Raw genomic sequence first — 23,928 nt, forward strand, 5'->3', positions numbered from 1 at the left:
CTATGTTTTTTCCTTGGTGCCTACTTTTATTATATTTTCATATGTTTTACGTCGTGATTGTGACTATTACTATTATGCATTGCTGCCCTTTGATGGCCTCGGCATCTTATGGGACATTATGTGCGGTTTTGTACTCATTTTCCTGCATAAACTAATTTTTGGGCCTGGTCGATGCCTTGGATTATTACATAAAACTGATCATTAATATATGTTGTAATTTATGATTTAATTTTCTTGTAATTAAATTTGTTGTTCCTATTGTCATTTGCTAGATATTAATATTTTGTATTCAAAAGATTGTATAAAAAATCACATAGCTTGGTAGTAAGACACTTAGTTGTAGAATTAAAGGTTGTGGGTTCAAATCTCATGGAGAACTTTTTTAAATTATAAGTGCATGACATTAATGAGAACAAATGGACTAGATTAGTACTCCCATATTTTTTTTATATCTTTTGTTGTTGATAACTTTTTAATTTTTTTTGTATAAAGATGTTTTTTATAAATATAAAAAAAAAACATGTACATAATCCTTTTTTTAATGGTTATTTTTTTATGCTACATCATAATATTTACTATGTTATTGAAAATATATTAAATTGATGGTTAGACAAAATATATTTAATGTTGCATTATCTATTGAGCTTATACGTTTAGAGTGGAAATTAAAGACACGATATCTATATCTATTAAATATTGTTATACTGTATTAGGAATATCCAAAATTAGTACGGAGTAAACAACAATATTGATACAGAATTCAAGTTTCAGATTTTTAGTTTCATACTTACTTTGTCTAAATTTCTAGCAGGTAAAATGAAAGGGCAAAAAAAAAGAAAAAAAAAAAAATGATGACATCATATTGAAGTTTGGAGGAAATTTTTTTAATGAGAGCTTGACACATAAGACACTTTAAGGAATTGATGACATCAACACTTTTTGTTTTACTAATAGTTAATAGATTAGTACCTCCCATCTGCAAGTACTATATACCACTAGTCCAACTGGATCATTCGAAAACTGGCATTAATATTCAGGAATCACTAAAGGAGATCTTCGAGTGTCTCATCGCTTTACTGCTGATATGGGCAACACTTCCAATGTTTGTTCCTAAGGATGACTCCACTCTATTGCTCTGCGATATTTATGGTTTGAAAACTTGGAAATGGATTGGGGCTTTTATCATCATTCACATCATTTACAATGTCGTTACAATTTCTACTCGTTTGTTTGTTAAGTCGCTGCAGAAACCAGTATGTTATTGCAACAACAACAGAAGATATCTAGTGTATTGGTGCAATGGAATGAAATGCAACATCGACTTTGTGCTGAGTTCATTGTTATCTCTACTTGTTTGGGCATTGTTACATGTGACGAGGCCGAACTTGGATAAAAAAATATCGGAATATGGAACCAGGACCTGCTTCAGTATTTTAATCTGCGCGTTTCTTTGCCTGATCAAAACTTGTTATATACTGTCCAGGAAGTCTGGTTCAATCTATGTCAGATTAGAATCAAGTATCTTATAAGGAAGGAAGCAGTTGTACTTCCTTGGTGTCATGGGCCGCCACAACTACGATATCTTCAACCTTCTGTATCAAAGCGAGGGTTGTACTATTGCAAGACTTTGTTGCTTCACAGTTGGTAATAAACCTGAATTCAGAATATCACAGCAATACCGATGATGTAGATGAATGGGAAAATGAGAAGAAATTGTCCAAACAAATGAAGAAAAGAGCCAAGGACTGCTTGCTGATGCAGGGTGAACCAACTCCAACTATTTATGATTTACAACAAGTGGCTCTATACTTTTTCAAGGCTAAAAAAAGTATTCTGTTAGAGAACTATACTTCAACCATACTTGAAAAGCTGGAGAGTCATAATCGCGATGGTAATAACTGGTATGAGATGTACTTTCTCTATTATTTCACTTACACTCTGTTCTCACCTCATCTTAATTTATTTCACGTCTAATAAAATAAATCCTGATAGAACAAGGGCTAATAAGTTCAGATAAGAGAAGAGTTGATAAGTTTATGTAAATAAGAGATAATAAGTTTCGATTAGATCTAATAATTAAGGTACATTAATAAAATAAGGTCTAATTAGTTCGGATAATAAGATGCATAAGATGTGAAAATTCATCAAGTGACCACTAGCTTAATCATTAAATTACATGAGTAACATACTAACATGACTTAACATATACTTAAGATACTAGCTAACTTAAAACAAAAGGTATTATCCAATGATTTATTATCTTCTTGATATGCATGTTGTTCATATGGTACCAGGGGTATTGAAGAAAAATTGAAGCTACTTATTGGAGAGGAAGACTGGAACGATTTTCAGGAACAACTTGATGAATATGAGGGTTCTTCAGAATCGACATTTTTTGAAACAAGATTTAAAGCATGGGTGGTAATAAACCTACATATATACTAAATCAATTTCTGGTTTTTAGCATCTACATTTCATAAATAGAGTCTCATTGGATTATAATTTACACTTCTTTTGTTTTCTTTTAGTTAGTTAATATTATGAAAATATTTATTGAAAGGATTTTCACAAAATTCCACAAGGTTATTTTTTTTTTATCATAATTATGAAGTATAAATTCACAGTTGAATTTGTGAATTGAAAAAATGTTAATCATCAAAACGTGTCAGTTAAAAACGAACGGAATATATATAACCCTGATTGACTCCTTGTGTCAGTTAAAAACGAACGGAATATATATAACCTGATTGACTCCTTGTGTCAGTTAAAAACGAACCGAATATATATAACCCTGATTGACTCTTGCTTTGGATTGTTGACCAGGTAAAGGCACAAACCAACTGTTTGTCACTCACTCGTTATTACATTAAGTAATGCCAAAGATTTTGTGAATATATTGGACAAAATCATCACTACAGTTATAATCTTTGTAACCTTCAAGATGTGGCTGGTTCTAACCGGGTTGGTTTCCAAGTTGGTCAACAAACAAGCAATTATCTTCATCAGTACACCTTTTCCAGTGTTATCTTTTATGTTTCGCGAAGTTTGGAAGAACCTATATCAAGGGTTCGTGTTTGCTTATATAATGCATCCTTTCGATGTTGGAGATTTATGTATCATCGACGAAAAGATGATTAGTTTAGTTAGCTAATAACCTTTATTTCTATCTAGGAAAAATTGATTCTAATAATTTTATCTTTAGCCGGTTCGCTGTTAATAATCCTACCTTTATAGGGGATATTATTCTATTGGTCCCTAATCTGTTGGTAACCGATTTTGATAAGTTAATATGCCACGTGTCATTTTGTAATTGGTTGAAAAATTAAAAAAAAATTAAAAACTAAAAAAAAAAGCACCAGCCACCCCCACCCACCGTGAAATCCTAACCCTCACCCTAGCCCCACTTAAAACCGGCCGGTCAAAACTCCCCCCCCCAATACCAAAATCCATCCCGTCAACCAAAAGTCACCCCCGAAAATCACCTCTAACCCAAATCCCAACCCCGAAACCATCATAACCACCACCTTGAAAAACGCTGAAAACCTCCTCTCACCGCCAAAAACCGCCGAAAAGCCCGTCTAACCGCCAAAAACCTCCGAAACTCCTACCCAAATTCAAGCTCAAGCCATCCCTTCTGCTCTAGAAGGTTTTTTTTTTTTTTTTTCCTTAATTCATTGAAATTAAGGGGCGGTTTTTGTTGCGTGGGGGTGGGAATAGGGGTTTCGGAGGTAGGGATGGGGAGGAAGGGCTGCCGGAGGTTGGGGGTTAGGGTGGTCGTAGGGGGTTGGCTGGGTTTTTTTTTTTACAAAAAATCTTTTTTTTTTTTAAATTTTTTTTACCATAATTTTTTTTAAGGTTTTTCTTTTTGACCAATTATTTAGTGACACATGTCACTCAAATTAAAAAAGAAAAAGTTTACCTAATGTACAGATTACCGGTCATAAGGGACCAATAGAAGAAGATCCCCTATAAAGGTGGAATTATTAAATAATAATCTAAAGATGGAATTATTAATTGCGAATCGGCCAAAGGTAGGATTATTAAAATCAATTTTTCCTTCTATCTATTGGTGCTCTTCACTTTCTCTGTAAAATTCTTCATTTATCTTCTATTAATAAGGGTATGATTACTGTCCGTTGTTATAGTTGGAGGTCAAAACAATTGGCATTTGGAAAACAACTTTTTCAAAAGTTGCTACACAAGAAGAATTGGTATATTCAACTTCGGAGTTGTCCAACAAAAGTATTACCAACCATAAGACTAATTTGATTGGGACGATTATGTGGAGCTCGATGCAAGCTCCTTGGCTAAAGGAAAAATCAACAATTTAAGATATGAAATTGAAAGGTATAGATTTTAATTTACTTCCATTTTTTTATACTACTTTGCAAACATGATTTTGTACTTAGCTTGTTGGACTATACTCTATATAGACGTTTAATTAGCATATTTTATAGGTCTATTCCGTTTCTTGGTTCTAGAGTAGTGTATAAGTCTAAATATATTTAACCTAGCTTAATTTTGTAAGCCGTTTTTCTCTAGATCAATAAAACTCACCTCCTGGTGCATATAGTACGTACAGTTAACACATGATTACTGACTCATTCAATTTGTGGGTTCTTCTTGTTGGCTTCGCTAGCTTAATCTTTCTTATATCTATTATACCGTTATTTAAAATATAATCAATATTCTTCAGCTGATGTATCTTTTATCATTTGTTTCTTTAGATATCTTGATGGTGATGAAAGCGAGAAATTCACACCAGGTTACAATTCTTATGACAGCAGAAAATAACATCAAGTTAATTGTTTATTTTAGACACAAAGTGAACCTTAAAAACAACAATTACTTTGAATGTCTCAAGGAAAAGCGTAAGCTGCGATCCGAGTTCATCCTCCATGTCGATAACCTTATAGATCAATATAAAGATGCATGAACAAAAATTTCAGGTTTGTAAGTATGTTATTATAAAAATCAGTGTTTTTTTTACATGCTATTGTTAGAAGGTACACTCGATTGTATGCAAACTTATTATCATCATGCTTGTAATTTTATTTAATGTGGCAATGTTATATGCTTTCTGATGATGTTTGTTCGGCCTTTTATGCTATTATTCATTTCCGATTGATCTTTGTGCCCATCTCTAGTAATCTTCAATCTAATCAATTAATAAAGAGCGAGTTTTGACGACTGCAAGTCCTTTAAGGTTCGAAATGCATTCGATGCCCATGTCTAATGGAATTTTTTTTCCTCTACACAAAAGTTTAAGACTGAACAACGGAACCTAGGAAAAATGGTTGGTTGTTATTTATTTTTCCGTTTGTTATAATTTTCTAACAACAAAAAAATGTGATGTATCTTTTTTTTTTTTGGTACTTTATCGATTTATATATATACATTCATTTTTCATAGATGGAAGTGAAAAATATTCGCATTTGGAAAACAACCTTCTCAACAATTGATAAACAAGAGGAAGTTATTGTTAGGATTAGTGTGGAGATAGATAAATACATGGAGACATAAGGAGATTGCATAGAAGCTGCCTTATTGTTAAGGTTCGACCAAACTTGTGAAAAGTTCGGTCGAACCCGGTTTTAAGTCAGTAGGTGCACCAGTTTACATTTCTAGAGGAGGAGTGACCAAACCCAAGGAGGTTCGACCGAACCACCCCAGGTTCGACCGAACTCTGGGTAGGTTCGGCCGAACCTCCCTGCTCCCTATTTCGTCGCTTCGTTTTCGGCTTGTGCGATTTGCTTTAATCTTAGTCGTTGGATTGTATTTTCTACCTAGACTATATATACCTTTTCTAAGCCTCCTTGTTGATTATTCACAAACATTTAAACACATAGAGAGGTTTTGAGAGGGTTTGTGAGGAGCATTTGAATTCTATACAATTCATGCTTGTAATTCTTGAGTTCATTCATCATCAATATTACTCCATAGTGCAAGGGTGGGTTTTTTCTCCCGGTTCTCGGGTTTTCCCACGGTAACATTGTCTTCCTTTTACTTGCTTCAATTCCTTCAAAGTTGTTCTTGATTGTTATGCTTGTTTGTTCATTGCTATTGTGGGTTGATTGCAAGTTAGTTGAACACTTTAATCCTTACAATTGGTACCAGAGCCAAGGTTGAATCTTTGGTGTTTTGATGATTTAGGGTTTGTGTTAAACTTGAAATTGTGATTGAGTTTCAAAGTTTGGAACTTTAGGTGTTCAAAGTTTGAGTCTTGGGTGTCAAGTTGCATTCTTTGTTGTTGAAAACCTATTGTGAACTTTGTGTGTTTGATTTGCAATGGAAGAAGGCAAGTTGAGAATTGAGAAGTTTGATGGGAAGGATTTTGGGTTTTGGAAGATGCAAATAGAGGACTATTTGTATCAAAAGAACCTATATTTGCCCCTTACTAGTAAACCATCGGGTATGAAGGAAGAGGAGTGGAAAGTATTGGATAGACAAGCCCTTGGAGTGATTAGATTGACATTGGCTAAGAGCGTTGCTTACAATGTCAAAGATGTGACAACGACGGTTGGTGTGATCAAAGCATTGTCCAATATGTATGAGAAGCCATCGGCTATGAACAAGGTGTTCTTGATGCGTCGTTTGTTTGAAATTGAGATGAATGATAGTGGTTCCGCCCCCGAACATATAAATGAATTCAATTCAATAATCTCTCAACTAGCTTCGGTTGAGATTAAGTTTGATGATGAAGTGAGGGCCTTGATCTTGTTGTCATCGTTGCCTAGAAGTTGGGATACCGTTGTAGCCGCCATTAGCAACTCTTCCGGAAAGTCGAAGTTGAAGTGTGATGATGTGAGGGACTTAATCTTGAGTGAGAGCTTGAGAAGGAAGAACTCGGGTGAGTCATCGGGTGGTGCTTATTCTAGTGAAGGTAGGGGACGTGGAAGACAACAAAGAGGTGCTCAAAGAGGAAGATCGAAGTCTAGAGGGAGGAGTAAGTCGAAAGGGAAGGTGAACATTGTGTGTTGGGGTTGTGGTGTGAAAGGGCATACTAAGAGGGAATGTCCTAATCCCAAGAAGAAGGGTGGTTCAAACCACAAGAACCACGATGATGCTAGTTCATCGGTTAGCTTGGCATCAAGCGATGAAATCGGTGATGCATTGATCTTGAGTGTTGATAGTCCCATTGAGTCTTGGATCCTTGATTCGGGAGCTTCATTTCATTCTTCTCCATGTAAGGAGATTTTCCAAAACTTCAAGAGTGGCAAGTTTGGAAAGGTGTACCTTGCGGATGATGAACCGTTGGAAATTTTGGGGAAGGGAGATGTCATGATCAAGACCTCAAGTGGGAGCTCATGGAAACTTGAAGATGTTAGGTACATACCTAAGCTAAGGAAAAATTTTATTTCGGTGGGTCAACTAGACTCAAGCGGTTATAGAACCATGTTTGGTGAGGGTACTTGGAAGGTGTCAAAAGGAGCTATGGTGGTGGCTAGGGGCACGAAGACCGGTACTTTGTACACTACCTTAGGGTGTACAAGCATGATTTCTACAACCGCAAATGATGAGACTAAGCTATGGCATACTCGGCTTGGTCACATGAGTGAGAAAGGGATGAAATTGCTAGCTTCAAAGGGTAAGTTGTCGGGGTTGAAATCAATCGACAGGAAATTTTGTGAGACATGTGTTTTTGGGAAACAAAAGAAGGTGTCTTTCACAAAAACCAAACGGTCCTTGAAGAAGGAGAAGCTAGAACTTGTGCACACGGATGTTTGGAGCCCATACCCCATCAAGTCCCTTGGTGGTTCTCACTATTTTGTCACTTTCATTGATGATTCAACCCGGAAAGTATGGGTATATTTCATGAAGCACAAGTCGGAAGTGAATGAGAAGTTCAAGACTTGGAAGGCAGAGGTTGAAAATGTTTCGGGCAAGAAGATTAAGGCAATCAAGTCCGACAATGGAGGAGAGTATGAGTTGGAAGCTTACAAAAACATTTGTAAGGAGCATGGCATTGTTTTGGAGAGGACCATTCCCGGTAAACCTCGCCAAAACGGGGTAGCGGAACGGATGAATAGGACCTTACTTGAAAGGGCGAGGTGTATGAGGTTGTTTGCGGGCCTTCCAAAATGTTTTTGGGTAGATGCCGTTAGTACCGCGGCTTACTTGATAAACCGTGGACCTTCGGTACCTTTGGAATTCAAGATACCGGAGGAGGAGTGGAGTGGTAAGGAGGTGTCCTACACTCACTTGAAGACCTTTGGTTGGGTGACCTATTTGCAATCCGAAAAGAGAGACAAGCTAGACCCAAAAGCCATCAAATGTTACTTCATCGGGTATGGATGTGAGAAATATGGTTATAGATTGTGGGATCCTAAGAATCGAAAGATTGTTAGGCATTGTGACATCACTTTTGATGAGAGCTCTTTGTACAAAGACAACTTTGGTGGGAAATCCGTTGAGAAAGAATCAATTGAAGATGAGCGGGAATTTGTTGAGCTAGATGGTAAGGTTAGAAGTGATAAGGAAGTTAAACAGGTAGAAGTTGAGGTGCAAATTCAACAAGCATCTCCTCAACATGGTGCTCATGTTCGGTGGATTCGGATTCAAGTGATTCGGATGATGATGATCACTTGGAAACGGATGAGCGAGCAGTTATGGGTGAGCCCGTTGTGGTTCGTGGAGAGCCATCTACACCACCAACGGTGAGGAGATCATCAAGAACAATCAAGCCACCACACCGATATTCTCCATCCTTGCATTATTTGTTGTTGACGGATTCCGGTGAGCCGGAATGTTATAAAGAGGCAATGGGCATGGGTGACTCGTTGAAGTGGGAGCAAGCAATGGAAGATGAGATGTCTTCATTGGAGAAAAACAACACTTGGGTGCTGGTTGAGTTGCCTAAGGGCAAGAGAGCACTTTTGTGCAAGTGGATCTTTCGAAAGAAAGAAGAACCGGATGGTTCAATTCGGTACAAGGCAAGACTTGTGGTGAAAGGTTTTTCACAAAAGGAGGGCATTGATTATCATGAGATCTTTGCTCCGGTTGTGAAGCTAACCACTATAAGGATCTTGTTGGCTATAGTGGTTTCGGAGGACTTATTTCTTGAGCAAATGGATGTAAAAACCGCGTTTTTACACGGTGATTTGGAGGAGGAAATCTACATGAAGCAACCGGAAGGGTTTCAAGTTCCGGGTCAAGCGAACTTGGTGTGCAAGCTTAAACGGAGTCTATATGGGTTGAAACAAGCTCCTAGACAATGGTACAAGAAGTTTGACAATTTCATGCTAGGCAATGGTTTCGTGAGAGCGGAAGGTGACCATTGTTGCTACTTTCAAAGGTATGACAATGGCTATATCTACTTGCTTTTGTATGTTGATGATATGTTGATTGCGGGAACTAGTATGGAAATTGTCAATGACTTGAAAAAGAAGTTGTCAAGAAGATTTGAGATGAAAGACTTGGGTGAGGCCAAGCAAATACTTGGCATGAGAATTTCTAGGGATAGCTCAACGGGTGTGTTGAAGTTATCTCAAGAGGAGTATGTCAAGAAGGTGCTTAAAAGATTTAACATGATTGATGCAAAGCCTCGAAGCTCACCTCTTTCAAGTGAGATCAAGTTGACTAAGGAGGATTGCCCAAAGACAAGGGAAGAGAAGGACAAAATGGCCATTGTTCCTTATGCTTCGGCCGTTGGTAGCATGATGTATGCTATGATTTGCACGAGGCCCGACATTGCTCACGCAGTGGGAGTTGTGAGTAGGTTCATGTCAAATCCGGGTGAGAGACATTGGGAAGCCGTGAAGTGGCTATTGAGGTATTTGTTGGGTACTTCAAGTATGGCTCTTTGCTTTAGGAGAAATGGAGTTGTTTTGGAAGGTTTTGTTGATGCCGATTTTGGAGGATGTTATGATTCAAGCAAAAGCACTTCGGGGTATGTGTATACTATTGGTGGTACGACCATTAGTTGGATGAGCAAGCTCCAAAAGTGTGTCTCTATGTCTACGACGGAAGCCGAGTATGTGGCTATGTCGGAAGCGGGAAAGGAGATGGAATGGTTGAAGGGTTTCCTTGAAGAAATGGGCATGAAACAAGATGTTTGTGCGTTGTATAGTGATAGCCAAAGTGCGGTTCAATTGGCTAAGAATCCTATGTTTCATTATCGCACTAAACACATCAAGAGGCGTTATCACTATACTAGGAGTTTGGTGAAGGATGACACGATGTGTTTGAGGAAGATTGCCGGTTCAAAGAATTCGGCGGATATGCTCACTAAAGCTGTTTCTAGTGACAAATTGAGGTTGTGTAGGACCTCAATTGGACTCCATCATTAATTTGAAGGAGTGTTGTGCTATGGTGAAATTGTTTTGATGAATGTATTAAGTGTTCTTGAGGAAGGAGTGTGTATGTGGTAGTCTATGGTGCATGTTTGATCCTATCTCCAAGTGGGAGATTGTTAGGATTAGTGTGGAGATAGATAAATACATGGAGACATAAGGAGATTGCGTAGAAGCTGCCTTATTGTTAAGGTTCGACCAAACTTGTGAAAAGTTCGGTCGAACCCGGTTTTAAGTCAGTAGGTGCACCAGTTTACATTTCTAGAGGAGGAGTGACCAAACCCAAGGAGGTTCGACCGAACCACCCCAGGTTCGACCGAACTCTGGGTAGGTTCGGCCGAACCTCCCTGCTCCCTATTTCGTCGCTTCGTTTTCGGCTTGTGCGATTTGCTTTAATCTTAGCCGTTGGATTGTATTTTCTACCTAGACTATATATACCTTTTCTAAGCCTCCTTGTTGATTATTCACAAACATTTAAACACATAGAGAGGTTTTGAGAGGGTTTGTGAGGAGCATTTGAATTCTATACAATTCATGCTTGTAATTCTTGAGTTCATTCATCATCAATATTACTCCATAGTGCAAGGGTGGGTTTTTTCTCCCGATTCTCGGGTTTTCCCACGGTAACATTGTCTTCCTTTTACTTGCTTTAATTCCTTCAAAGTTGTTCTTGATTGTTATGCTTGTTTGTTCATTGCTATTGTGGGTTGATTGCAAGTTAGTTGAACACTTTAATCCTTACAGTTATCTACTCAAATTCATATTTATTCAACAGAATACCATCCCTTACAACACTGATTTTGATTGGAGTGCTTCTGTAGAGATCGAAGCAGGTTCTCTAGACACAGAACAAGTTCGAGATCTGAAACGAAAAATTGAAGAGTAATTCTTATTTTCTTAGTGCTTTATAAATTATATAGGAAAATTTCCACTAAGGTACCTTGATTTATATGCAACTCAATTTAAGTAATAATCTAGGGTGATCATGATTTATATGCAATATATAATATAATAATAATAATTTACGTAAACACATACCACCTATAAATTATACATGGCAAAATAAATCTTGCATGGCTTAGAAAGATTTACAATAATTTATTGTCCGTCCAGAGTAACTTTTAGTGTCTCATAATAACTTTTTATAATAATTAATTCTTCATTATAACTTAATTATATGCAATTATATCAGCTTATACATGATTTTTGGGTTTTCGCTTTTGCTCAGACATCTAAACGATGCGTGTATATTCACACAAGATTATAACAATCGCGTAGAGGAGGTGATAGTTGGAGATAACATCAAGATGGTTGTTAAATTTAGGCTCAATATGAAGAACATGAGAAACAGCAACTACTCTGAATGTTTCATGGAAAAATGCAAGTTACGTACGATCCGAGGTCTTTTTATATGTACAAAGCCTTGTGGGTCATGTAAAAAACAAGTGATCAACAATTTCAGGTTTGTAAATGTTACTTAGCTTTTGTTTCTATTTGATCTCAACATTTACTATTTACGTATAATAATTAAGTTAATAGGGGGGAGTGTGTTGAAGTGGTAAAAAGGGAGTATGTTATTTAATTACTCAATCATGTATTTTTTATTAATTTAGAGATGTAGTAACGAAATTAGAATAGCATGCAGTTTGTAATACTCGTAATATATAGCCATTAGTTGAGTTCTAGACTTCTAGCAATATAATACTCGGTATTTGCTAGGCTTTTTTTTTTTTTTTTTTTTTTATCTAAGATAGAGCTAGTGGGTAATTAACATAGTACTCCGTACTTGCTTTTTTTTTTTTTTTTTTTTTTTTTCCCTCATTCAAAATCAATACATATTGACATATTGTTGACTAACAATATTATCTTTAATTAATTACAAATACAACAATATTATCTTTAATTAATTACAAATACAACAATACCTCATAAGACTAGCTAGATTTTCTACATATCTGCAAGCATGCATATAGCATATTCATGGACAAAATTTTAATTAGTTGATCATCACATGAATAAATTATGAGCCGTATACAGAGGTAATATATGGATGAAGGAAATCTGTCCTCGCAATTATTAAGTATAATTTGGATCGTATTATGGAGATAATAATTCGTTTATTTGAGTCGTCTTTACGTCTTGCCAGAGAATGCTATAGACCTTTGGTTTAGAATGAAATTAACCCGAAACCCATCTAAACGGATCCTACAAGGTCACACATTAGGCTTGGATCAATAAAGAAACCTGAAGCCCAAAGTGGGACTTAGGGTGGCCGGCCAAAAGAGGAAAAGGGCGAGGAAAACTTAACCTAATTAATCTAATGGGATTATATTAAATAGGTGTTTTAAAAAGTAAAAATATACAGTATTCAGTTTTTTTAAAACAACGTAATATTTTCCTCTCAAAATTCTCTCTCTCAAAGTCGGTTCTTTACTTCAAGAAAGGCGAAAGTTTTTCCCGTCCAACTAGCATTGGTGGAGCATTGATTCAAGCCGGTGGACCAAATAGAGGAGTCACGCTTGAGGCTGTTTATCTCCCGTAGAGAAGAAGATTGCTAAGAGGATTCACGATTCAAAGGTTAATTCTAAACTATTATGTGATCCTTTATTTGTATATGTATGAGATCCTGTTTAGGTGCGTGTGAATGAGATTCAAGAATTTTTGCTTAGAGTACCTAAAACCCTACAATGGAATATTGTAGATAATACTTTTTTTTTTTTTTTGTTGAGAAAAATATTGTAGATAATACTTGTATATAATTTAAGTGTATTTGTAAACAATTTAACTTGCAAAAATTGTTCATATATATTTTTTGTTTATAGATAATATTAGGACTTGTATGTATTATACTCCGTAGTAGAAGTCTTACTTTCCAAAGAAGTGACTATTTGTTAATTGTTACATTTAAGCTACGTATTTTAAATGGTAAAAACTCTTAGATTTTTTTTTTTTTTTTTTTTTTTTTTTTTTTTTTTTTTTGAGGAAGTAAAAGCTTTTAGATAGATGACTGAGATCTCACTTACATACAAGTATATTGGTTTACTTACATGCAAAAGGAGTTAATAATTATCAATTTCTATATTTAAACGCTTTCTATCCACAAGTATACTATGTTTAGCTAGACCTGGCAATTTTAATCCGGATCCGATGACCCGATCCGAATGATCCGATCCATGACCCGAAAATGACCCAAACACAACGACTCGTAAATGACCTGAAACTCGAAATTAACCCGACCTGACCCATACCCGACTCAAAAATAGAGTTGACCCGATCCTGACCCGATACCTGAAGTTGACCCGACCCGAAGTTGACCCGACCCGAATTGTTTGAGCCGAACAAACCCGATACTCAAAATTGACCCGAGCAGACTCAATACTCGAAATGTCCCAAACTAAAATTACCTTATAATTGAACTAAAATTGTCTGGTGCCAAAAATAATTTAAATTGTTCATCTTCAACTATGCTACACTCATAAACCAAATTGATAGTTCTTAACATAATAATAATAAAATATAAAATTACTAATTTGAGCTAGATCCACAAATTAAATGGAACAACCCAAACATGACCCGACCCAAATATTACCCGAACATACTTAACCCGAAATTGACCCGACCCGAAATTGACACGACCCTAACTTGACCCGACACCTGATCCGAGCCATACTCGAAACCCGAAATGATCCGACCTAACCCATATTCAACCCGAATATTAACTGACCCATTTGCCAGGTCTATGTTTAGCTAGTCTAGTGAAAACAATGCGTTTTGAATAAAGATGGAAAAGTAAAATTGCAGCTGTTTAAGATGGTGACGATTTAGAAAACAAAAAATAAATAATTAATCTTATCTACTTCTGCTGGAAGTTCGAACGTAACATCAAACGTCAATATATATAATCTGAAGATGATCACTTGCATGCAATAATTATACGCATTATATAATTTTTTTTTTTTTTTTTTTTTTTTTTTTTTTCATAAGATCGGAGAGAGGTTTTTTTATTATTTTTTTTAATTAACCTCATGTTTCAAGTATGGTATGTCTTCCTTGCATGAAAGGGTTACGTGAAGGTTTTTTAGGTAGGACTTGGGGAGAAGCGTGTGCTACGTGTCGCGGTTGAACTAGGACTAGGGGTTTTAAGGTACTCTTTTATCATAATTTAGGTTTTTTCAGAGTTTATAATTTATCTTATTATTAGATCGTGAACACTCAAAATAAATATCAACGTTGATAAACTCATATTAATTTTGAGGGCTTGAAAATTAAAATGCATTCTGTTTCGGGGTTTTCTGATGTCCTGCGGGAGAGTTACAATTCCGGGACTGGTATCCTTGCGCCTGTACCTGCAAAACAACGGAGACTTCTTGTGGGGGGAGCTCCGCCTCCAACGGTCAAGTTAGTACTTGTTTGAGGAGTAATAAATGCGGAAAGTAAAGGTGGGAGATCTGATTCCTCTAGGGGAGGAGTGATCAATGTGTTTAGACTTCTCTAGGTGAGAGTCATTCTGCTGAATCCCCTTTAATGAGGATTAATTAAGTATTTATAGTCTTGAGAAGCGTGCCAATTTTAGGTTTAGGTTAACCAGGGCAAATTGGGCTTCTCTCGGACTTTGGGCCTTGGTGGCCATTTTGCCTATTTGGCATATGGGAGGCCACGTGGCGTGGCCTGATTAGTCCATGTTGGACCTCTTAGGGTGACAAATGGCGGACGCTGATTGGCCCACGTGGTGGACACGTGGCAGGTCCGGATTGGTCCATTTGTCATGGGTAATTTTTATCCTAAACACATTCGATATAATTTTCATGTTTAGTGGAATAATTTATAGAGTGTCTTAATTACCTAGATATTCGCCTTATAGATATACGATGTATTGTTATGAAATTACAAGTATTATATAATTTTGACTATTCTTATCAAGGAAGAAAATATTTAAGTAGTGGATTCTAAGAGGCGCACAATGTAAGACCAAATAATTGAATCTATAGGAAAAAAACAAGTATAAAAAACAAAATACTAAAGAAATTGAGAAACAAGTGGATTAGTCTATTCATCAATCTCAACATGATTTATGAAAATTGAAAATGTATAGTACAATAATTGAATTAATTAGTTTCACTCATTACCAAAATTATACCCATAAACGTTTACTTCCCAGCTTAATTTTAATTATATCTTACCACAAGAAAGAAAAGCTAGTTATCACAAATTTTGAATTTCATAATTATTATTTTCGCATTTTCAATTTACTATTAAGTTAGTCAAATTGTTATAATTTTAACAGTAACTAGTAATTTAGATACGAGTATAAGAAAAAAAAAACATTAATGAATAGAAAGTGAAGATAGATTATATGAATAGAAAGTGAAGATAGATCAATATGAATAGAAAGTGTACTCTGTATTATATGACTATAATTTAAGAAAAATTTGAAAATACCACTATCTATTGTTATTGTACAATGCCACCTCAAGTGTTTTTTTTAATTGTATTTTACCACCTAATTTTATCAAAAACACTAAAAACTACCACCACTTTACCCCAACCTCCCTAGAAGACGTCATGGTGGGTCCCAATAACCACCTCCCTTTCAATTTCCCTCTCTCTTCTCCCGATTCTTTTCATGTTCTTCCCTCTTTCTTCTCTTCTTTCAAATTTTAATTATTTGTCGCAATTTAGGGTTAGAATTATGCAATTACAACTTCCACTGAATTGACAATTCAAAATCGAGGGGAAAATCATGTCTAATTAGGGTTAGTGAAATCAAATTGGGGTTTTCTCAATTGAAATTAGGGTTTTATGAATTGATTAATTGGATGAATAATTGGTTTGTTTTTTTTTTTCGATTAATTGCTAATTAATTTGATTTGTTTATTTGCAAGGATTTGGTATAAGGCTGCAAACCAGTAGCTTTTGGACAATAAGATAAGAAATTTTTCACACAATTAATACATGAAATTGGGGCCAAAACACTAACATGGTAGTGGTGATTTTCCAGTAAGGGTCAGCCCTCCACTCCACAAGAATTAAAATTTGAAAGAAGAGAAGAAAGAGGGAAGAACAGGGAAAATTCGGGAGAAGAGAGAGGGAAATTGAAAGGGATGTGGTTATTGGGACCCACCATGACATCATCTAGGAAGGTTGGGTTAAAGTGGTGGTAATTTTTAGTGTTTTTGGTAAAACTAGGTGGTAAAATACAATTAAAAAAAAAAAACTTGAAGTGGTATTGTACAAAATGACAATAATAGATAGTGGTATTTTTCAAATTTTCCATAATTTAATCCAAAACTTAAAAATTCTATAAACAAATTATTTTCTTATCGTAATACAACGACTAAAACGTTGCACTGAGGACACCCCTTCATTAAATTTGGCTCTTTTGCATGAATAGCCTAGCTATTGGATTTTGACTTTCATGGCAAGAATGATCCCAAAATAACAATCATCTTAATGTGCTTAATGCTAAATTTAGAATGTGGTTGTTTGTTGCATGTGATTAATTAGTAATTTATTGCCATTAAAACGTTAGCGATAAAATTAAAAGTAATTTTTTTTTTTTTTTTTGCATTTCTAGGTATGTACTCGTATATTTTTAGAATAAATGACCTTGACGAGAAAGTCGGTGCTTGTATATATATAAAGAATATAGTACCGTATATAAGTTCAATTTACAATAATGCCCTGATCCTCTTTAGTATTTTTTTTCTCCTTTAGAAAATGTGTATCCAAGTTAAGTCTTATTCAATCTTATTAGTGCTATTGGTTCAAATGTCTACATTGATCATGTGAAGAATTGAAGCACAAGATTATTGGAGGTTGTCTTATCATATACCAATGTATGCTGCATTAGTAAAATATTTAATGTATTACACTAATTTTTCTTCCTGATGATTATATCTTACATACCTTATTTTACAAAAAAAATTATTAAGGTATTACAAATTTGCAATATAATGTGTATTAATACGAAGTAATATGGAGTAGAATATAAATACAGTATAAAGTAAAGTAACAAGAACCCAAATACACTGACAAGTCAAGGTCCAATTTCATGGAAGATTACTCGCGCATCTCTAAATGGGATATTTCAACTTTTTTTTAATAAAAAGGGTAAAACAAATATGGGTATTTATTTACTTAATAAAAGATAGACCTAATGAAGTGGGACATATCATGTCTTATTATTTTAAGAAAACTTATCATACTAAATTAAATCACAAGATTGTATTCAATACCTGAGCCTGATTATTGCTTATTTTAATGTGCAGTAAATTTTCCAATCCATTTAATACAATGAAGAAAGTAAAATAGTGATACATCATATAATAACCATTTATAATATGAGAAATTTCAAAGAGATATTGTAAAGCGAAAAATGGGACAATTTTAAGAAAATAGACGAAAATACATACGAATCAGAATATGTTTGTTTTTTTTAGGTATTGAGACAAGCATCAAAGGCCACGCACCTTACCTACTCCCAAGTCCTAACTTGATACATTGATTAGCAATCTCTAGGGCCCAGCCACGGCTGCAAACATTGAACCAACCAATCAAATTTGTGTTTGAACAATTCTAAAGGTTGATTTATTAATTGATTACTCCGTATTATTTACGTTCTTCTTCCAGGCTGTTTTCCAAGTATGCATTATGTGAGCTACTACTAAAGCCTAACATTCTTGTACTACGCTCCTATATATTGCCACTTACTCTGCTAAGCTAAGCAACTCATTCCCAAAAACAAGCACCAAAACATGGGAAACCAAGGAATGCCAAGGCCATTGCCTTGGCTTGGATACACTACCTTGATGTTATGCATGCTTTTTACTAGTGTTCAAGCCATGGAACCATACATGTATGTTTCCCCTCCTCCGCCTCACCACGGCCATCAAGGTCACTTATACAAACACCATGGACACATTAAGTCTCCTCCCCCGCAATCTCCTTACACCTATAAAACGCCACCACCACCCACACACTTACCTCCTTATATTTATAAATCACCACCACCACCCGTACATTCACCACCTCCTCCATACATTTACAAATCACCACCACCACCGGTAAAATCACCACCTCCTCCTTACATCTATAAATCGCCACCACCACCCGTACACTCACCACCTCCTCCATACATTTACAAATCACCACCACCACCCGCACACTCACCACCTCCTCCTTACATCTATAAATCACCAATACCACCTGTACATTCACCACCTCCTCCATACATTTACAAATCACCACCACCACCCGTACACTCACCATATCCTCCTTACATCTATAAATCACCACCACCACCCGTACATTCACCACCTCCTCCGTACATCTATGAATCGCCACCACCACCCGTGCATTCACCACCTCCTCCATACATTTACAAATCACCACCTCCACCGGTACATTCACCACCTCATCCTTACATCTATAAATCGCCACCACCACCCGTGCATTCACCACCTCCTCCATACATTTACAAATCACCACCACCACCGGTATATTCACCACCTCCTCCTTACATCTATAAATCGCCACCACCACCCGTACATTCACCATCTCCTCCATATATTTACAAATCACCACCTCCTCCATATATTTACAAATCACCACCACCTCCTTACATCTATAAATCGCCACCACCACCCGTACATTCACCACCTCCTCCTTACATTTACAAATCACCTCCTCCTCCTTACATCTATAAATCGCCACCACCACCCGTGCATTCACCACCTCCTCCATACATTTACAAATCACCACCACCACCGGTATATTCACCACCTCCTCCTTACATCTATAAATCGCCACCACCACCCGTACACTCACCACCTCCTCCATACATTTACAAATCACCACCACCACCCGTACACTCATCACCACCTCCTCCTTACATCTATAAATCACCACCACCACCCGTACATTCACCACCTCCTCCTTACATCTATGAGTCGCCACCACCACCCGTGCATTCACCACCTCCTCCATACATTTACAAATCACCACCACCACCCGTACACTCACCACCTCCTCCTTACGTCTATCAATCACCACCTCCTCCATACATCTATAAATCACCACCTCCTCCAATGAAGTCACCTCCACCTCCATACCACTATACATCTCCCCCTCCTCCAAAGAAGTCCCATTCACCACCTCCTTACATTTACAAGTCCCCTCCACCACCCGTGCATTCACCGCCTCCTCCATACGTTTACAAGTCTCCACCACCTCCGCCATACGTGTACGTGTCACCACCTCCACCAGTGCACAAACCACCGAGTCCATACTATTACACCTCTCCTCCACCACCATACTACTAGCTAGTTATTACATGCTATCAAAAAAGTGCATGTTCAAGTGTACGTAGTATACATTAGAAGACGTACGTACTATCGTATTGAATGAAGCTAGCTAGCTGCCACAAGAACAAGTGTTTGATTCGACATCTTAGGGGCAACCATCATATGTTAGAGATCAATTGAATGTTTGGTTTTAGTTCATGTATAAGGGATTTTTGATTCAATATTAATATATTGTATGTGTTTGATTCAACGTGTATAAGCTATTGTTATTAATGTATACGATAATATTGTCATTATTTATAGAAAAAATCTGGTTTCGCAATCTTGTAGTTCAAATGTTTATTGAAATTATTCATGCATGCCTTGATCACCCTCACTATGAAATCTTCTCAAGGTGTTATCCTCAAAACTTGATTTATTTAAACTTGTTTTACAAAACATTATTACGGTGCTTTTAATCAACCTAATTTTCTCTCAATTTAACAAAGCTTATTAAAGTTTGTTTTAATTGTGAACTAAACATGAGTTGCTCTCAGTAACCCTTATTATTATTTATAATAATTGATAGAGTATATAAACTGATCCTTGACTTCAACCATTAGCTTAAGCTTTTGGTTGAGTTAGTTGGTCCTCTAATATGCTATCAGAGCTAGCGTAACACAAAGGTCACGGATTGAATCCCATCCATGCACCCTTCCTTTCAGAGTGGAATATTAAAACATTGGGTATGGTGGGGCTTATGCTACCATCCACATTTCAAGCCCAACGAGCTTTTATGTGAGGAGGCGTGATAATGTATATAAACCGATTATGGGTTTCAACCATTAGCTTATTAAGCTTTTGATTGGTTGGTCCTCTAATAATAATAACAACAACAACAACAATAATAATAATAATAATCCCTTGTTTCTCATTAAATGTAGCAACTTGACTTTTATTTTCCTGCATATATTAAAAATAGTAATTACACGAATTATTGGGGCGACGATCGAGTGAGGACACAAACCACTAATTCAACATTGATAGAGATAGTAAAATAAAACTTAGTCAATGGAAATATGTATCCATACTATTTTAATTTTATGTGAATTTTCTATATCATCAAATTTGCTCTTTAGTCATTGTTTGTATGTACTTTAATTCCACTATATATGGTGCATCATTAGGACAATAACGTATGCTCAATAATGGACGTGCCTTTTTCTAAAAACTTTTTGTGCTAAATAGCAAAACTCCATCTTAGAGAGCAACTTGTAAGTGTAAGACAAGTTTATTTTCTATGAATTATTAGGCTTAAAGCTTCCTCTCTTTTCGCATTTTATTATTTTATCATTTCAATTATTATGGCATATGTTACTTTAGGCTATGAATCCGACGAACTAAAACGTTAATCTCTAATTAATATACGAGTTTTGAGGCTTGTCATACATCATTGCATAAGCCATCACATAACAAACCTTGCACTAACAAAGAAATTAAGTATAGTAATTAAATGTCGTGACAATCAATGATCCATGATATAATTAGCTTAGTTAGAAATTATTGGGAGGTTTAATTTGAGATAATCATAAACAAATTATTACATGGCCAGGCTCCTACTTCCTAGGGTGGTGTCAAAATTCTGCTGTATTATTTACCAAGATTTCTGCTCAGTACTTCAACGGGAAATCTAATCGAACAATATAGGACCAACAATATATGTTGCAAATCTAGTGTATATATTGATGTTTGATAACGTTATTAGATCTTAACGTTAATAAACAGTATTTAATCTCAATTTATTCTGAAAATCTTAATAAGTACTCCTCTGTATATTATATAAAATAAATACCTTTTTTCATCTTTAATTCTATTTAAATAAAAAAAAACCACTTACTCACTCCGTATTTTAATAAGTGTTATACTTTGACCGACACATAGTTATAGACAATTTAATTGACTTAAATAAACTAAGAGGTAAGTGGGATAGTTGGAGTATTAAAAAATTAGAAAAGAAAAATAGTGGAGTTAATAGTTTATTGAAAAGTAATAAATGTGAGAGGAGAGAAATAATAATAAAAAAAAAAGTTATAGTGGGTTTAGGAGGGGACCATAAGAGGAGAGAGATATAATATTAAAATGTAGTTTTTTTTGCCAAAAAAGGAAGTGTAACACTTATTTAAATACGGTCGTATTTGGTAAATGTAACATTTATTAAAACACGAAGGGAGTACAATAAATCAATAATTAAAATCGTGTGGTCTTTATTAGTTTACTAGTTTAAGGCTTGTGCAAATGCATAGACTCATAATGGTAAGATCGCATCAAATAAAATAGGGATTTGTTAAACATCGCCCGCAAATCTCCACATAAAGCCCACAAATTAGACATGGTTTGACAATTTTGCCCATTTCTAAAATCGTACCCAAAGTGAACAAATCTCGATCTAACAAATGTGGAGTCGTACTGGGTTGCCCAGGGAGGCCGGAGAGGCGAGGGTCACCGGAGATACGTCGTCTTCGACGGAAAACGAGGTGGCGCCTAGTTTGGACGCCGGAACCATGGCAAGGACGTCCAGGCAAGGCGCCACAACCAGTGCACTGGCGTCTGGTTTGGACGCCGCCCTTACTTTTTAAATTTTTTTTTTTTGCCTTTTTTTTTATTTTTTAAAATTATGTTTATTAAATTTATGTTTTGATTTAGGATGTGGAAATTTATGTTTTTTATTTGATTTTATTAAAAATATATATACTAGACTTATAAAAAATAACACATAAAATTAATAAATATTAAAAAAAAAATTAGAAAATTTTTCTGATTTTCCAAAAAAAAAAAAATTAAAAAAAAAAAAATTTAAGGCAGCTGGGGCGCCTGGCCAGGACGGCCCGTGGCTGGTGGTGGCGCCAGGTCCGGCAGCCACGTCCACCGGCCTGGCGTCTGGGCAGGACGCCCAACCACAGTGACTGGCGCCTGTCCCAAACGCCACTCACCGTGGCTGGGCGTCCTGCCCAGACGCCACGCCGGTGGACGTGGCTGCCGGACCTGGCGCCACCACCACCTTGCCGCCACGAGCCACCACTATCTTGCCGCCACTAGCCAACCACCTTGCCGCCACGAGCCTCGACATCCCCGTACTTTGATTTTTATTGAGGTTGTGTTTTTTTTAAGGTCAAGGGTAATATTGTAACTTCAATATAAGTTTGTGGGCTTTATGTGGAGATTTGCGGGCGATGTTTAGCAATCCACATAAAATAATGGTAAGATTGATTAACAATGACTTACAAGTATGTAACTTATTATTTTTTTTTTAAATTTAAATTTATTGAATGTATATCCTTAAATTTCTTGTATGTTACATAAATATTTTTTATTTTAAAGTAATTTTAATTAATTTGTTTATTTATTTATTTATTTTTTGATACAAATTCATTTAAATAAAAAAATTAGCATTTTGGAGGGAAAATTTTTCATACAATTGTGCTAAGTGTCCTATTTGGTGATTACTTTAGTATATAGTATAGATTGTAATCTTAAGTAACATCTTTTCCCACATAATTCCAGTTATAACTCCAATTTTATTTGTTCATTTGTAGATTAGTCTTAACATATAGGTTTAGCCAAGGAATAATCAATTTAAGACTTTATTGAACTAGCTAGTAATCAGTAACTTTTTGTCCAAGTTTCTTAGGCATGAAATAAATATGAATAATTGTTTCATGAAAAGTCACTTCATATGTCTTACTGTCATGCATAGCAGTACGTACGTACGTACAACTAATCTATAATTCAAGAATACGTATAAATTCTAGGCATTGCATGATCGATGTTGGATTGTGGAAGGTCAAGGTCTACTCAGTTACCTAATATAATGTCATCCTTCGTACCGTCCAAAATTAAATGTCATATTCATACGATATTACGGGTAGTTTAATTTGATGTTTTGCTACTAATTAATGTAACAAATAATTTCGGATAATAAGTATACACAATAAAGGATGATTTTATGGTTGTCGTTTAAAAAATGAAAATCATAGTTTTTAAAAATAAACCGTTAAGATTTAATGAATTTTGAATTATATTTAAATATTAATGTTAATTAAATATCATCTACATTATTTCCTGATAAAATTTTTTATTTATTTTTCTGATTTTTAATTTTATTAATAATAAAAACTAAATAATATTTTTAAATTAAATTGAAAAAAAAATTAGAATAATTAATTTTAAAAACTTTAAAAGTCAAAATATAACAATGCAAGTTTGAGCGTTAAACTTCATCAAAGACCTGTACTATATGTGTAAAGCTACAATTTTTTTTTGGTTAATACCAATAAAAATAATATAACCAATCCAAA

General features: G+C 35.5%; 1 protein-coding gene across 2 annotated transcripts; it reads left to right on the forward strand.

Annotated features, from left to right (window-relative positions):
- Positions 1-17,928: 17,928 nt before the first annotated feature.
- Positions 17,929-19,918, forward strand: LOC110736201 (extensin-2-like). Of its 2 annotated transcripts, XM_021916362.1 has the most exons (2): positions 17,929-18,715; positions 18,989-19,918. In XM_021916362.1, exons 1-2 carry the CDS (start codon positions 18,047-18,049, stop codon positions 19,610-19,612), a joined length of 1,293 nt encoding a protein of 430 aa, XP_021772054.1. In that variant the 5' UTR covers positions 17,929-18,046; the 3' UTR covers positions 19,613-19,918. The 2 variants fall into 2 exon arrangements, with proteins under 2 accessions (XP_021772054.1, XP_021772053.1); XM_021916361.1 differs by having other exon boundaries at positions 17,930-19,918.
- The last annotated feature ends 4,010 nt before the right edge of the window (positions 19,919-23,928 follow it).

Source organism: Chenopodium quinoa, unplaced genomic scaffold, assembly GCF_001683475.1.
Source record: "Chenopodium quinoa cultivar QQ74 unplaced genomic scaffold, ASM168347v1, whole genome shotgun sequence".
NCBI lineage: Eukaryota > Viridiplantae > Streptophyta > Magnoliopsida > Caryophyllales > Amaranthaceae > Chenopodium > Chenopodium quinoa.